We start from the raw sequence: 12,806 nt of genomic DNA on the forward strand, positions 1-12,806 counted from the left end.
ATATATATATATATATATATATATATATATATATATATATATACGTACGTACATACATACATATTGATACGAATACGAAAAATTTGTATTCCATGGAGAAAAGTAATTGCACACAGAACCCGATCAAACCACACGTTTTAATATATAATTTGTAATTTGACTAGTAGCGGGACGAAATTGCGTCTGGAAGAGGAAGAAGAAAAAATCCACAGTATAACAACAGTGCTATTGCTGTATGGGACCAGTGCTCGGTGCGATTGCCCCGTGGCCCTAATAAATGGGGGACAATCATACTTTTCTGCAGAGTGACTACTTTTAAATACTTCAATTACTACTACTACTAGTACTTTTCTTCAATATTTTTACCAGTAGGATATAATGTGCAGGATGTTAAGTTGTTGTGAAGTATGTTTACATTGTTGTGTTGCCACTTTTATTTAAGGATCTGTGCACTTCTTCGTCCATCAATTGACAATCCTTTTTTTTTTTGGTTTTAAAATAATTTGTGCTTTCCTCAACCACCCTCTTTCTCACCCCATAAATGTTTTGGCCTGAAGTGAAAACATGAAACACACAGTTGGTGAAACATTAACATTAAACATTTATTTCTCATTGTTTATTTTGGGAAAAAGCAGAAAAAAAGACAGATGAACTTCCCTTAAAGTGTGAACTACATATCAGGCAGTTCCTGAGGAAAAGGAAATAAACAAACAACACGGCTCCAACTTTCTGCCTTCCCGGAAATGTTTTACAGAAAAGTAACCTAAAATTTATATGATGACCCTGAATACAGATTAACCACGGATCCATTACTTTCATGTCACGTAAATTTACAGTTTCATCATAAAAGAAGTCAAATGACAGGAACCCCAAAAGGAAATGATATTTAAAGTCACATTCAACAAGTCCCCTAGCACAGCCTGCTGGTCACATAATGTACTGCAGTCCTGGTATGTGTTGTATGTCACATACTACAGCATTCAGCTGGAAAAACACTAACTAGTACACACAGATACATGTGGATCTCTTCACAAAGAAATTACTACAGAAACATTTAAAGAGGAACACATGAGTTCTGAGACAATATGATGAATCACATTATTATATCTGTGCTGTGAAAGTGGCTTTAAGGCTGTAAATGATAAGATATTACAAATGTGACTATATCAGGTCATTCGTGCTGCCTGGTACCAACACCAAATATTTCATTCTTTTATCATAAATAATATGACACCAGCACTCATTTAACATCAATTTACACAGACTTTCGCTTGACTTAATAATACAACCACATTCTGCTGTTAGTTAATCATATGATGTACATGGAGGGGAAATAATGACATGTATTAATAGATCCAGGCCTGCTGGTTTGTTCAACACATTTTACCTTTTGATTTATAATAACAGAGTAGGAGGGGCCATGCATGTCATATTCATTCTGCAGCTGGATTTGGATATGCAATAGGGCCTGGTTCCGAAAAATTGGACAAAACATGACAATACTGAGGGACGTAAATATACCTGCCGGTCATTAAAAAGGCAGAATATTAACTCTAGTCCGATCACTTTCATAACTGGCAACCAGTGTAATCAGGCAATACAAGCTGCACTTATTTATTTTCCCAAAAGAGAGATAACCGTTATAGAAAATTATATCTCCTTGATAAAGGAGGTATAACTTTTTGTCATTTTGAATAATTTTTGACAGAATAATGTTAACATCACATGAAAACATCTTTTAACACTGAAGCAAGTCAATCACAAACACTTCTACAAAGGTGGGTCGCATTGGGTTGAATGCCATAGCACCTGTGAGCTTTAAGAGGTCTGAGTTTTCCAAGGAACATGAAGATAATTTCTGCCTAAATGATGGCTGTATCAGTAAAAAAGATACAGAAAAATTATTACACGTCAAGAGAAATATGGGATGTCATGGCAAAACACAGTACCTAGCAGGGGTGTCACAATTTCTGTTCTTAATTGAAAATGATTGAATCAAACAATTTTAATCAATCAACAAAATTTGACCATATGGCCTTAGTGTGGTACAAATAGCAAAACCATATCACTATACCCTGTAGTCTATCATTTTAAATAAGAATTTGATAATGAAATAAAACCAATTATCTGTTGAGCTTCACAAATTAAGACTCAATAGTATAACAATGGCAAAGTCGTCAGTGCTGAGAAGACCAGCACAAATTCCATTTAACCATTAAGCACATTCACACACACAACCTCGCTCTTGACCTCCAAACCAAATGTATCTGTGGCGGCCAGAAGGGTGGGGAATTTATTGCAGGCCGACTGACAGAGTGAGCTATAGAGCTGCTGGTCGTAGCTGAAAACGACTCTCTGCTGGGTACAAAGATGTCTCCTGCAAGGCTGCATCACAAATTGTTCATGAATTATGAAAGGTTGTGGCTTACGTATGGGGGGTGAGGGTAACACACTACTAAACACTAACTCTCTGTATGATGCCTCCCATGTGTGTATTGTCAACCCCATACCAATGCTAAAGAACTATTTAGTACAGTAGTATGGGTATTGGTAGCATGGGTAACTACTACTCGCAGGCAGCTGTCCTCCTGGTACGCTTTTAATCATTTGTGCGTTCCAATACCCATACTACCATACTATCTAGTAAGCCAGAAAGAGGTTTTGTATGTCCCAATACATAGTATGTCAAATGCAGTATGCCAGAATTACCAGGATGTCCTATTAGATCCAGACAAAAAATTGCAGTAGGCAGGCCAGCATGACACAAAGTTCAAGCTGTCATGCTATGATGAAGAAGTATGTGCCAATTGTTTGTATACTGTGTGCAACAGTAGATACTTTGTAAGCATGTACAGGGCTGGGAAAAAGTATTTGCCCCCTTCCTTATTTCTTATTTTTTTTTGCATATTTGTCACACTTAAATGTGCAAATGTGTGCGTTTTCAACATGGGGCCAGGTAGGTTTGGCTCTTAATAATTATAATCTAAAACCTGCATTTATATTTACTCTGCCTATCCTTGTCTAATATTAAAATTAGTTTGATGATCTGAAACATTTAAGTGTGACGAATGTGCAAAAAATGAAAAGAAATCAGGAATGGGAAATAATGAACAATACACAGCACTGTATGTATGTAGTACAAGTAAAAAGAATGCAGCTTGTGAATCCATTTCGAGGTTATGCACACTGTTGCAATAAGCCACTCGCACATCCACGCCCCCTTCAGCCAGTTCGCATACACACACGCGCACACACGCACACACACACACACACACACACACACACACACACAGCTAAAATTGCTTAAATAAAAATGTTAATCAAATTGTGACCTTAAAATCAAAAGCTGTGACACCCCTCATAGACTACAGTTATACTGCTCACTGTGTGAAACCTGACCCACATTTGAAGCGGTGTTTCCAGTGTGATTTGGTTACTTCCAAGTTTAAATCTTGGTCAACTGTTGGTACACAAGCCTTGAAAAGAACATAGATAGAAAAATATGAATCCTCTTGAAACCACTAAGCTCAGTATTTGCAAGCATCAAGCTGCCAAACGACAGAAAAACAAAGAACGAACGTGACTTCAGAAGGCAGATTAGGAAGTTCATAGTTTATTAAAATTCTATATGGATCATTCTAAATGAGTATAAAAAAAAACAGTTGAAATCAATGCGAAATTCCTAAGCAAGTGAGTGTACAATGTATGATCCAGTGTACTCTACTCATTTCAAGTTTATTACAAGACAGCAATCTTCAACCCTGAAAGCAACTCAGAGAATCATGAATATTTCTCAGAATAAAACAATGAACATGTCGCTTTTTGCCTTGCTACCTCTACCTGTCCTTTGATAAACCTCTGAGAATAAAGAAGGAAACTGAATATTCCAAATCTCCAGCGTGGCCCAGCCACCATGAGGTCCGTTTACAAATCAGATAATAAATACAGGCATCCAAATGGGCTACAACAGCAAATATTTTTGAAAATATTTTCCTCATGCATACACACAAGCATACGTCTGACTGAGATTATGAGCTTTCTAAACCCTCTTATCTATTCTTAACAGTTACTCTTTACAGTGCAACAGTATGGCAGCAAATGGATAGCAGTGCTTTCATAAAAAAAAAGGAATGGAAAATAAAAATATATACAACATTATGGAAAAGCAGTAGTTTCATCTTTTGGTCCTGCGTCCGTTACAGACAGAACTGCTTTTTTGAAAACGCTTCCTTATATCAACAACAGTAGTTTCCACAAGACTGAAGGGCTGCGAGGGGGAAAAGAGTGGAACAAGTGTTAGGATCCTAAATGCTACTGACAGGTGCGCTTTGTGTTAAACCCAAATTACACCAGATTACCATCAAATCACAGCCTCTTTGCTTAAAGTTTTTTGGGGGGAGGGGATTCACTTTTTTTGAGAGTGAACAGGCCTCAGAGTGTGTTTTCTGGCTCTTTCACCTGTCTTTCTTTCGCCAAACATGTTTGATTTTGCTGGGCTGAATCTGTTAAGGCACGCAAAGAGTTACTGGCTCCTAAGATTAAAAAAAAGTGAAAGTGACCATGGCAACACCCAGTGGGAGTTTAAAAACATGGCAGGATCCAACACTAACCAGTTAACAAGTGAGCTAAAGCCAGTAGAAAGGAAAACAAGAAACAAGAAAAAGTACCAACGAAAACGACATAAAAATAACATGACTGTCAGCTGAGTCTCTGTCACAATGAAAATGGAAATGGTTTCTGTACACCAAAGATTATCAAGAGGAACAAGGACATCCATTCCTGGGCGGAGGAAGGGAAGAATTCCCCTAATAAAGCAGACTATATTCAGTACAGTTCACATACTTTGTGCTCTGAGGCATTTCATCAGTTTCCTTTTAAAGCCACATAAGACAAGCTTGCTGTTGTGTGTAAGCATGCTTTGCCATCATTTGTCATTAAAAGCATGGGTGGAGCCATGTCAGGGACTTTTAGTCTGGGAGTTCAATAAGTGTGTCTTTCTCAGAGACAGCAAGGTAAAGACTATATTTGATGAATCTTGAATTGAATCTTGATGTGCAAAGATATACATCATTTTTTTATTTATGTTCCTAAATCATCGTCACGGTGGGTTATTATTATGAGGAGATGTGAATTTTTTTTTTTATTGATCATGTTGTTCAATTGTAAACTCAAAGGGATATCAAACTGGTGTTGGCTTATTCATTTTAAGAATGGCTTTCATCCGTTTTTGTTGAACTCCTGGTTATTATGTATTATCTAAACAGAAAAAGGAAATGAACCTCTGACACACTGCATGTTCCTTATCAAAGTTTACCATAAATGTTGCTATTCTTTTAAATGCAACACAATTATATTTTTGCATATTAGTTCAACATGTAAAATCTGTAGGCGATTGAACAAACTTGAAATTTTAGGAGTCAGAAATAGCTTTGTGCATAAACAAGTCTTGTGTGGCACTGAGGTGGCTCACCTTGTTACAACTGAGAACCTTCAGATCCTCCATGCACATAGCCCCCTTTAGATTTCATCTGGGCCTGGACGAGGTCCACCTATAGACATCAAGATGTAAAGGTTAATTGACTGAAAACTTTACCCCAGTGCTTAAAAAATTGTATAAAGACAAAAAAACACCTACAGACGGCAATCCCAGGCCCATGTCCCCCGAGCCTACGTGTGTGGTGTGAACAAAGTTTGTTGGCTCCCCGATCATAGAGCGATCAATCCGTCGCCGCCGTTTCTGAAAGAGTATCATAAGCAAACTTTAGTCATATCATCCAAAATATATTTAAGGTAACATTATTAATTAGACAATGCCTGCTCATCCCTCTCCTGGATACACACTCTCAATCTTTAATGGCACACTGTTTGAACAGTTTTTAGAAGTAAAAGTTGAGCACTTTCAAGGTATCTAAACCAAACATTTTCTGACTCTTGAAGTCTTTATCATCACATAAAGTGTTATTATAAATCCTATCATGAAGAATAAAGTTTAAACAATTAATTTATATCCACAGACCTCAATGTATATTGACACTTTCTTTTACCAGCTGTTCAAAACATCTTTTAGTTTCGGTTAGTCTCCACCCTGTGTGTGGTGTGAGCTTCCAGGAGATAAGAAGCAAATATGGCAACGGGACTGTTTCATTTCAAATATTGAAATATTTTTGGCCTATGTGAGGGACTGTCTACATGAAACACCAATTTATGTTAAAAATCAAGCATTTTTCTAGGCTTAAATTTGAATTAGAGCATATTCCTAACCTTGAAAACATAACCATTTCCAAAATTTCAAGACTTTGAAAGACCCCTATAGGGATTGAACATGTACTGTGGAGCTAAAACACAGAGGTCAACACTCGTGAGTCCTTCTATCTTATCAGTCAGCAGACAGACGGGCTGACTACAAGAGTCACAACAACTGGTTGTTACAATAATGATCTTTATTGAATCCAAGTGTCGTGTCAGGAAGCGGAATGTGGTTAGGTAAGGCCCTACCACTTTGCCATTTAATCTAAAGTAAAAAGAGGATGTTATAAGAAAAAAAAAACCAGACACGATGCAACCTCATTGTTTTAAAGAAACTTCATCTAAGAACGGTGATTATTCAACATTTTTCAGCTTGAGTAAAATGGGCCAACCCACTTAATAACACCAGAGAATGCCGCTCTGTTTATTAACCTATATTCTCTCTGAAACGCATGTCATACCAATTTCCCACAAGGCCACTAAATTAAAACTTGAGTAAATCCATTTGTTTTCCCTGTTCATTTCATACTCACTGGTTGCGGCTGCTCTGCAATGCAGCAGCTGAAACAAACCCAGAACTCAGTCATTCTGAGGCCGATGAAGAAGCCGCAGCAGTTTCCTCTCTCTGCGCAGACGTCTCTCTGCGTCTGTCTTCCTGTTCAGTCTTACCAGAGCCACAAACACACGCCGGAAACTGATGACAGGCTCAGACCACTGGTTTCTCTGGGGTAAACCGTTGGCACAAGAACTGTTCTCCGAACGCAGCGCAGCACGTTCCTGTCAACAAGTAAAGTTATTTGTGAATATCTATAGACCTGGCCTTCTTGTGAAGACTAATTTTCCTGAATAAAAGTTGATGTATGCCACCTAATAGATGTGAAAAGTGGTATCATGTGATTGATGTCGGTTGATTTAGTAGTTTTGTGCCTAGCGTGTCACTGCCTTTCACTTGAGAAAGTCTCTTTTCATCAAGACCCACAAATAATGAGGTCCAAATGGGAGGCAGGGACATTAGTGTATAACTCTTCGAAAGAAAAATACATCTATTTCATATTCCAGTTTTTCAAAATTAACTCATATTTCAGCCATTCTAACTCCCTCGTGCAGAGAAATAAGTTCTGCAAGTTAAAAAAAAACTTGTACAAATGGGAAAAAACATGTACAATATGTTTCAATGTGGTTTCAATGAACAGCCATCCGCTTTAAACACAGGTTGTCAAATTGAACAGTGTTTTTCACTTTTTCCTCTTGTGAGTCATCGCTTGTGGTAAACAAAGTCTTTAATTTTAACCTTGGGCTTTCATGGTCACTGATCACCCAACGCATCAGTGTTCATTAAGCTGTCATTAGCACTGAAGTTATGATGTGGTATCCATTTTAATTAACATCTCCCTAGAGCTGAAATTATCTAGAGGGTTATTCCATTAATGGGATGGAAAATGAAACAAGGAAATGTAGAAAACCAAGTCTGAAGCATAATCTGACAAAATAACTGAAAATGCCAATACTGTTAATATTTAACATTTTACATTGAATAGCTACAGCATCCATATCCAGGATCCCTACTTTTTTTCTAAAGTCAAGCCCCTTGTGCATTTCCAAGCTTTTCCTTAAGACCATAAAGCTTTGGTAAATTACATATTTATAAGAGATCCACAGATTGTGAAATTCTGAGCCGTTACCAATCTAACAATTTACTGATGAAGATTTCTATTTGTTGTTAATTATTACCTGTTTGTGCCAGGAAAACAAAGACATGTCCATTATAAAAAACAACTACATTTATTTAAAGGACTGTAACCAACAAAGCATTTAGCTAGTGCATAATGCATCTGACACACCAGTTAAAAATCAGCCACTGCCATCGGTGAATGTCATCTTATTTTGCTATAGGACGATGGCAGCCAACAGGGTGACCATCGGCTGATACCAATGTTAGGCCAATATATCGGTGTAGCCCTAACATCTATATAGAGTTCACTGATTATTTCACTTCAACACATTATATAAGATGGTATTGTGTCCCATAAGCCAAAAAGTCTTTTTGAAACCAGTGTAAGGAAGTGTGACTATAAAACACAACAAAGCTTCATGTTTCAAAATGTGTCACCAGTTTGTATATTGACATGACATCCTGTATAACCTTAATTTAGAGCACATCCAAGTTTTTTTAATCAACATCAAAGCACTTTTCAAAACTTTAAACTCCACATAAAACTTCAAGTGTTTTCAATAATGTCCAGCACCCACAGGAACCCTGTACGTCACAGGGGATTGCTTAAAGGATCTTCAAATAGTGACTCAGGATGACACTTGTGACAACACAAGATACAGATGAAATTCAAGGCTGTCCCAATCTTTCAGTCAGAACCTTTAGTACTTAATTAGAGTTAATCAGAAACAAAAGCACTTAAGTAATTTCTTAGGGGATAATTTAATTTTCTTTTAAATATTGTCTAATTTTTTCAAGTTTTGCAGGAAACACAAAAAACTTCACCAAAAGTGTAACTATTGGCATAGTGATAACACTGTGTGTAAATTATATAACTTAAGAGAAATAAATGACTTTTGACAATGACAATTTTTGAACATGCCTTTGTGACTTAAGCAAGATATGGTAACACTTTATTTTGAAGGTGTCTACATAAGAGTCACACAAGCCTGTCAGAAACATGACATGACAAGTATCATGAGCATTAATGTTACTTCAAAGTGTCATTAATGTTCATGACACATCCAATGTTATGTTTATGACACACTCATGTCACTCTTATGTAGACACCTTAGAGTAAAGTGTTATCAATATCAGTGTCAACAATAAAACACTGATAAACTAAATAATCTCCCTCTAGCTCTTCTTTGCTGGGTTCTTATCTGATGCCTATGAATGTGGCAATTTGTCAAAGAAGTGATGATCTTAAAGGGGTAAAATCACATATGATCAACTAAGGATGTAGGCGATTTTACCATAGGTGACCGGGGTCATGAGGAGATGATTTAGGCAAAAAAACAAAAACACTTTTGACAAAAAATGACTTATGCCATTATTTTAACATTGTGACGATGTGACTGAACAATAGCAGGGTCAGTTATTTTGTGATGTGATGTGTCAAGTCCGGGAATATTAAGTCATTGGCTGTGTATTACTGTACATTGCAGTAACTAAAAAACAGGATGAGGCATTTATTATAGCCGTCAGACAGCAGGATCGAATGATCTGCCAAACGCAAAGAGCTCGCTGACAAAGTAGATTTCCTTATTTGTAACTCTGGCTGACATTACACATCGGCGACATTGAACTGTTACTGATTCACTCCGAGCAGGTGAATCAATTGTTCTGGTGTCAGAGATTGAGTGCAGGGTGAGGTACTTAAAGTTGATCTTAATGAGTGTTGAAATCTTTATAGGATCACTTACTCGGCCTCTGATCTCAGATCACACGAACGTAATCGGTATTTACAAACAAATGAACGTTATGTAACTTCGCACCGCTGCGGCAAAACACCCTCCTGTTCATACGGCAACTCGGTGAATAAAATCACATTTGGGTGCGATTCAATGTAGTTACTCATGACATGGGAGTGTTTTAGAAGTGAGTGTTTAGTGCAGCGGGGTCGTTGTCTGTAGCGAGTCGCGTTAGCATTACAAGCTAACGTTCACTAGCTCGCTAATAGCAGCGGTTCGTGTTTTTTTCCACTGACAGCTAGCTAACCAGGCTAACTGAGCCCGTTTTCGAAGGTGTGACTTCAATATCCAACAGAAACGAAATGTTAAACATATGAATGTTCATGTAACTGTTAACCAGCTATATAGTACACGTTTTATCAAAAGTTGTTGTAATTTGAAAAGAATAAACTTACCCGATGGCGACCGGTTTGCCGGAGTAAAAGATCGACTGAAAGCTAAAGAATGCCAAAAAACAACCCCGGAACTACGCTCCCTGATTACGTCACCTGGCTTCCGCTGTAAAGTGTGACGACTTCCGTGTTGACCCACGTTTTTCTTGGTTCGCAAAGAAGACACAACTCCTTGCTAATAAAAGTTGCTTTAAATATTCAAGATGAGGCCACTTACAGACGAGGAGACGAAAACGATGTTTGAGAAGTTGTCGAAATAGTAAGTGGACATTTCTACTCGCCCCATATTAAGACTCACATTATACATTAGCATCCTTGCTAGCCCGTGCGTGTGCTTGAGTCAAGTATTTTCTCCTTTAACAGCATCGGTGAAAACATCAAACTCCTGGTGGACCGACCTGACGGTACCTACTGTTTCAGGCTACACAATGACCGTGTGTACTACATGAGGTAATCTACTATTGGTTAACATGCAGGTTCTGGCAAATGTTAGCTGATACACACCAGCTTATCGTCACACTATTAAAAGAATCGCCTAAGTCATTTTTTGTTGCCAAAGTGTTCCCATATCTTGCTTAAGAAGAGTGTCTAAATATAAATATGAGATGCAACGGTATATTTGGCTATGTACAGAAATATTGTTGACTGCTAGAATACTGGATTCCTTACCTAAAGTTTTGTTTTTTTGCAAATATAGCCTTGTATTAATATCATTAGATTGTATACAATCAATTATTACTATTTTTTTAAAGGTATCAATCAATACTTGGAAATATTTCAGAAAAATATTATCATTTTCTGTCCACAGCGAGAAAATTCTTAAGTTGGCCACAAATATATCCCGGGACAAGCTTGTGTCAGTGGGAACATGTTTTGGAAAATTCACAAAGACCATTAAATTCCGCCTGCACATCACAGCTCTGGATTTCCTGGCACCCTATGCAAAGGTGACTATGGGTGCTCACTTTTATTATTTGTATTTTTGCTTTCATCATTTGCATCCCTTCGGTCATTCTCTCTGGAAGTGAGGCAATACACATTTTTAGTGAAGTGACGTCCTTTTCAGCAAAGCCTTAATTTGCATTGATGTCAGATATTTTATTTTCTGAGAAATGGACAGGAAGGGCAGTTGGTGTACTCTGCAGATCAGCTGTGGCTAAAGTCAGTCCTCCCTTTTGGTTAACTACATGTTACCCACATGTCAATTCTTGTTTCACTGTTGTAAGCAGTATGTCATGTGCTCGGTGTTTTAAGAGGAACTGCACTCGTGAAAATATTTATTTTGCAGCAAATTAAATTATGTGTTGAAATGCATCAATGCAGGTTAAGTGTTGAGCAACCAGATCACTTAATCCTGCTTCACGAGACAGCTCTCTGATGTTCAACACCTGCATCCACACACTCTCGAGTTCATTCATCCAGCCAAGCACCATGTGGCAATTAATTATATGGACATTTTTGAAGCTGTCTTAACTTTGATGGAATATTAGATGAGTTGGAAGCAAAACTATTTTCATAATGACATTTTAAGATATATTGCAATGTGACAACTTATAACTGAAACACTGAACATGTAATATTGTGATGGCACTACTTCAATTTGATGTAGATTTGTGTATGTGCATCTGTCAGGCTGCCCTAGGGGCATGCTTTCAGTTTCACTTTCAAGGTTTGTATTGATCATTTATTCAGCAATTGCGTGTTGTCATTTTTTCATTTTAACATTTAATCTCTCACCATAGGTTTATGTATCATGTATGTCTAAATACTTAAGCTTTCTGTCATGTCTTTTAGTTCAAAGTGTGGGTGAAACCTGGAGCAGAGCAGTCCTTCCTCTATGGTAACCATGTGCTAAAATCTGGGCTTGGGAGAATCACTGAGAACACCATGCAGTACCAGGGAGTTGTGGTTTACTCCATGGCGGATGTGCCACTGGTATGTTTTGTCATTTTTGTGCATTCCAACACTCATACTATTTAGTATGCCAGCAAAAGATTTAGTATAACCCAATACACTATGCCAAAAAACACCAGGATGCCATTCTACATTCTCTCGCATTATGCAGTACGAAAATCCAAACATGCAATACACACCAACTATATTTGCTTGATCAATAATGTATCTTTAGATCATATGACAGATGTTTCTTTGTCCTTGAGTGGATTCTGAACCAGTTGTCTTATTTTTCAGGGTTTTGGAGTGGCTGCCAAGTCCACCCAGGAGTGTCGGCGAGTGGACCCCATGTCCATTGTGGTGTTCCACCAAGCTGATGTAGGAGAGTACATTAGGAATGAAGACACATTAACATAAAGATGCATCAACAGCTGGACTGTCAAATGACCCTTTTTCTTGACCCATTTCATAGCCAGTAAGATTCACTGAGAGTCACATCCAGAACAGCTGTTTTCTTTTAACAGAAGTGGTTGGATCCAATGATCTGGTTTAATACCAGATGTTACAGCTAGCCCACATTTCCAATGCAGCCTTCGGACTGAAACGAAAACATCAACTCACACTGGGATACTGATTAATCATCATCATTAATCAACATGATTCCCTGTCACAGAACCTTTCTATACTACCTGATCAAAATGGGGAAGTAAAGTGATTTTTTTTTTTAAGATTGTAAATGTCATCTTCCAAATAAACCCATAACATATTTGTATTCATTGCTTGCTACATTTTCAAGGCCTGCAGTGACAA

General features: G+C 37.6%; 2 protein-coding genes across 2 annotated transcripts; one reads left to right on the forward strand and one right to left on the reverse strand.

Moving 5' to 3' along the window:
- Positions 1 to 3,592: 3,592 nt before the first annotated feature.
- cdc42se2 (CDC42 small effector 2) lies at positions 3,593 to 10,192 on the reverse strand. The gene is made up of 5 exons (XM_059349071.1): positions 10,107 to 10,192; positions 6,780 to 7,023; positions 5,636 to 5,737; positions 5,471 to 5,549; positions 3,593 to 4,267 (listed from the first exon to the last, which is right to left on the reverse strand). Exons 2-4 carry the CDS (start codon positions 6,831 to 6,833, stop codon positions 5,475 to 5,477), a joined length of 231 nt encoding a protein of 76 aa, XP_059205054.1. The 5' UTR covers positions 6,834 to 7,023; positions 10,107 to 10,192; the 3' UTR covers positions 3,593 to 4,267; positions 5,471 to 5,474.
- Positions 10,193 to 10,198: 6 nt separating this feature from the next.
- Positions 10,199 to 12,768, forward strand: nip7 (NIP7 nucleolar pre-rRNA processing protein). Its single transcript, XM_059349059.1, has 5 exons — positions 10,199 to 10,362; positions 10,467 to 10,553; positions 10,912 to 11,050; positions 11,898 to 12,038; positions 12,294 to 12,768. The coding sequence occupies exons 1-5, from the start codon at positions 10,307 to 10,309 to the stop codon at positions 12,411 to 12,413; spliced, it is 543 nt and encodes a 180-aa protein (XP_059205042.1). The 5' UTR covers positions 10,199 to 10,306; the 3' UTR covers positions 12,414 to 12,768.
- Positions 12,769 to 12,806: the final 38 nt, after the last annotated feature.

The sequence above is a fragment of the Centropristis striata genome, chromosome 2, assembly GCF_030273125.1.
Source record: "Centropristis striata isolate RG_2023a ecotype Rhode Island chromosome 2, C.striata_1.0, whole genome shotgun sequence".
Taxonomy (NCBI): Eukaryota; Metazoa; Chordata; class Actinopteri; order Perciformes; family Serranidae; genus Centropristis; species Centropristis striata.

Excerpts from the sequence above, each read along its gene's own strand:
- cdc42se2 (XM_059349071.1), bottom strand. The coding sequence starts at position 6,833 with ATGACTGAGTTCTGGGTTTGTTTCAGCTGCTGCATTGCAGAGCAGCCG. Across the intron at positions 5,738-6,779 it reads TTGCAGAGCAGCCGCAACCA|AAACGGCGGCGACGGATTGA; the intron begins GTGAGTATGAAA and ends ATACTCTTTCAG. Across the intron at positions 5,550-5,635 it reads TGGGCCTGGGATTGCCGTCT|GTGGACCTCGTCCAGGCCCA; the intron begins GTAGGTGTTTTT and ends TGATGTCTATAG.
- nip7 (XM_059349059.1), top strand. The coding sequence starts at position 10,307 with ATGAGGCCACTTACAGACGAGGAGACGAAAACGATGTTTGAGAAGTTG. Across the intron at positions 11,051-11,897 it reads TCCTGGCACCCTATGCAAAG|TTCAAAGTGTGGGTGAAACC; the intron begins GTGACTATGGGT and ends CATGTCTTTTAG. Across the intron at positions 12,039-12,293 it reads CCATGGCGGATGTGCCACTG|GGTTTTGGAGTGGCTGCCAA; the intron begins GTATGTTTTGTC and ends CTTATTTTTCAG.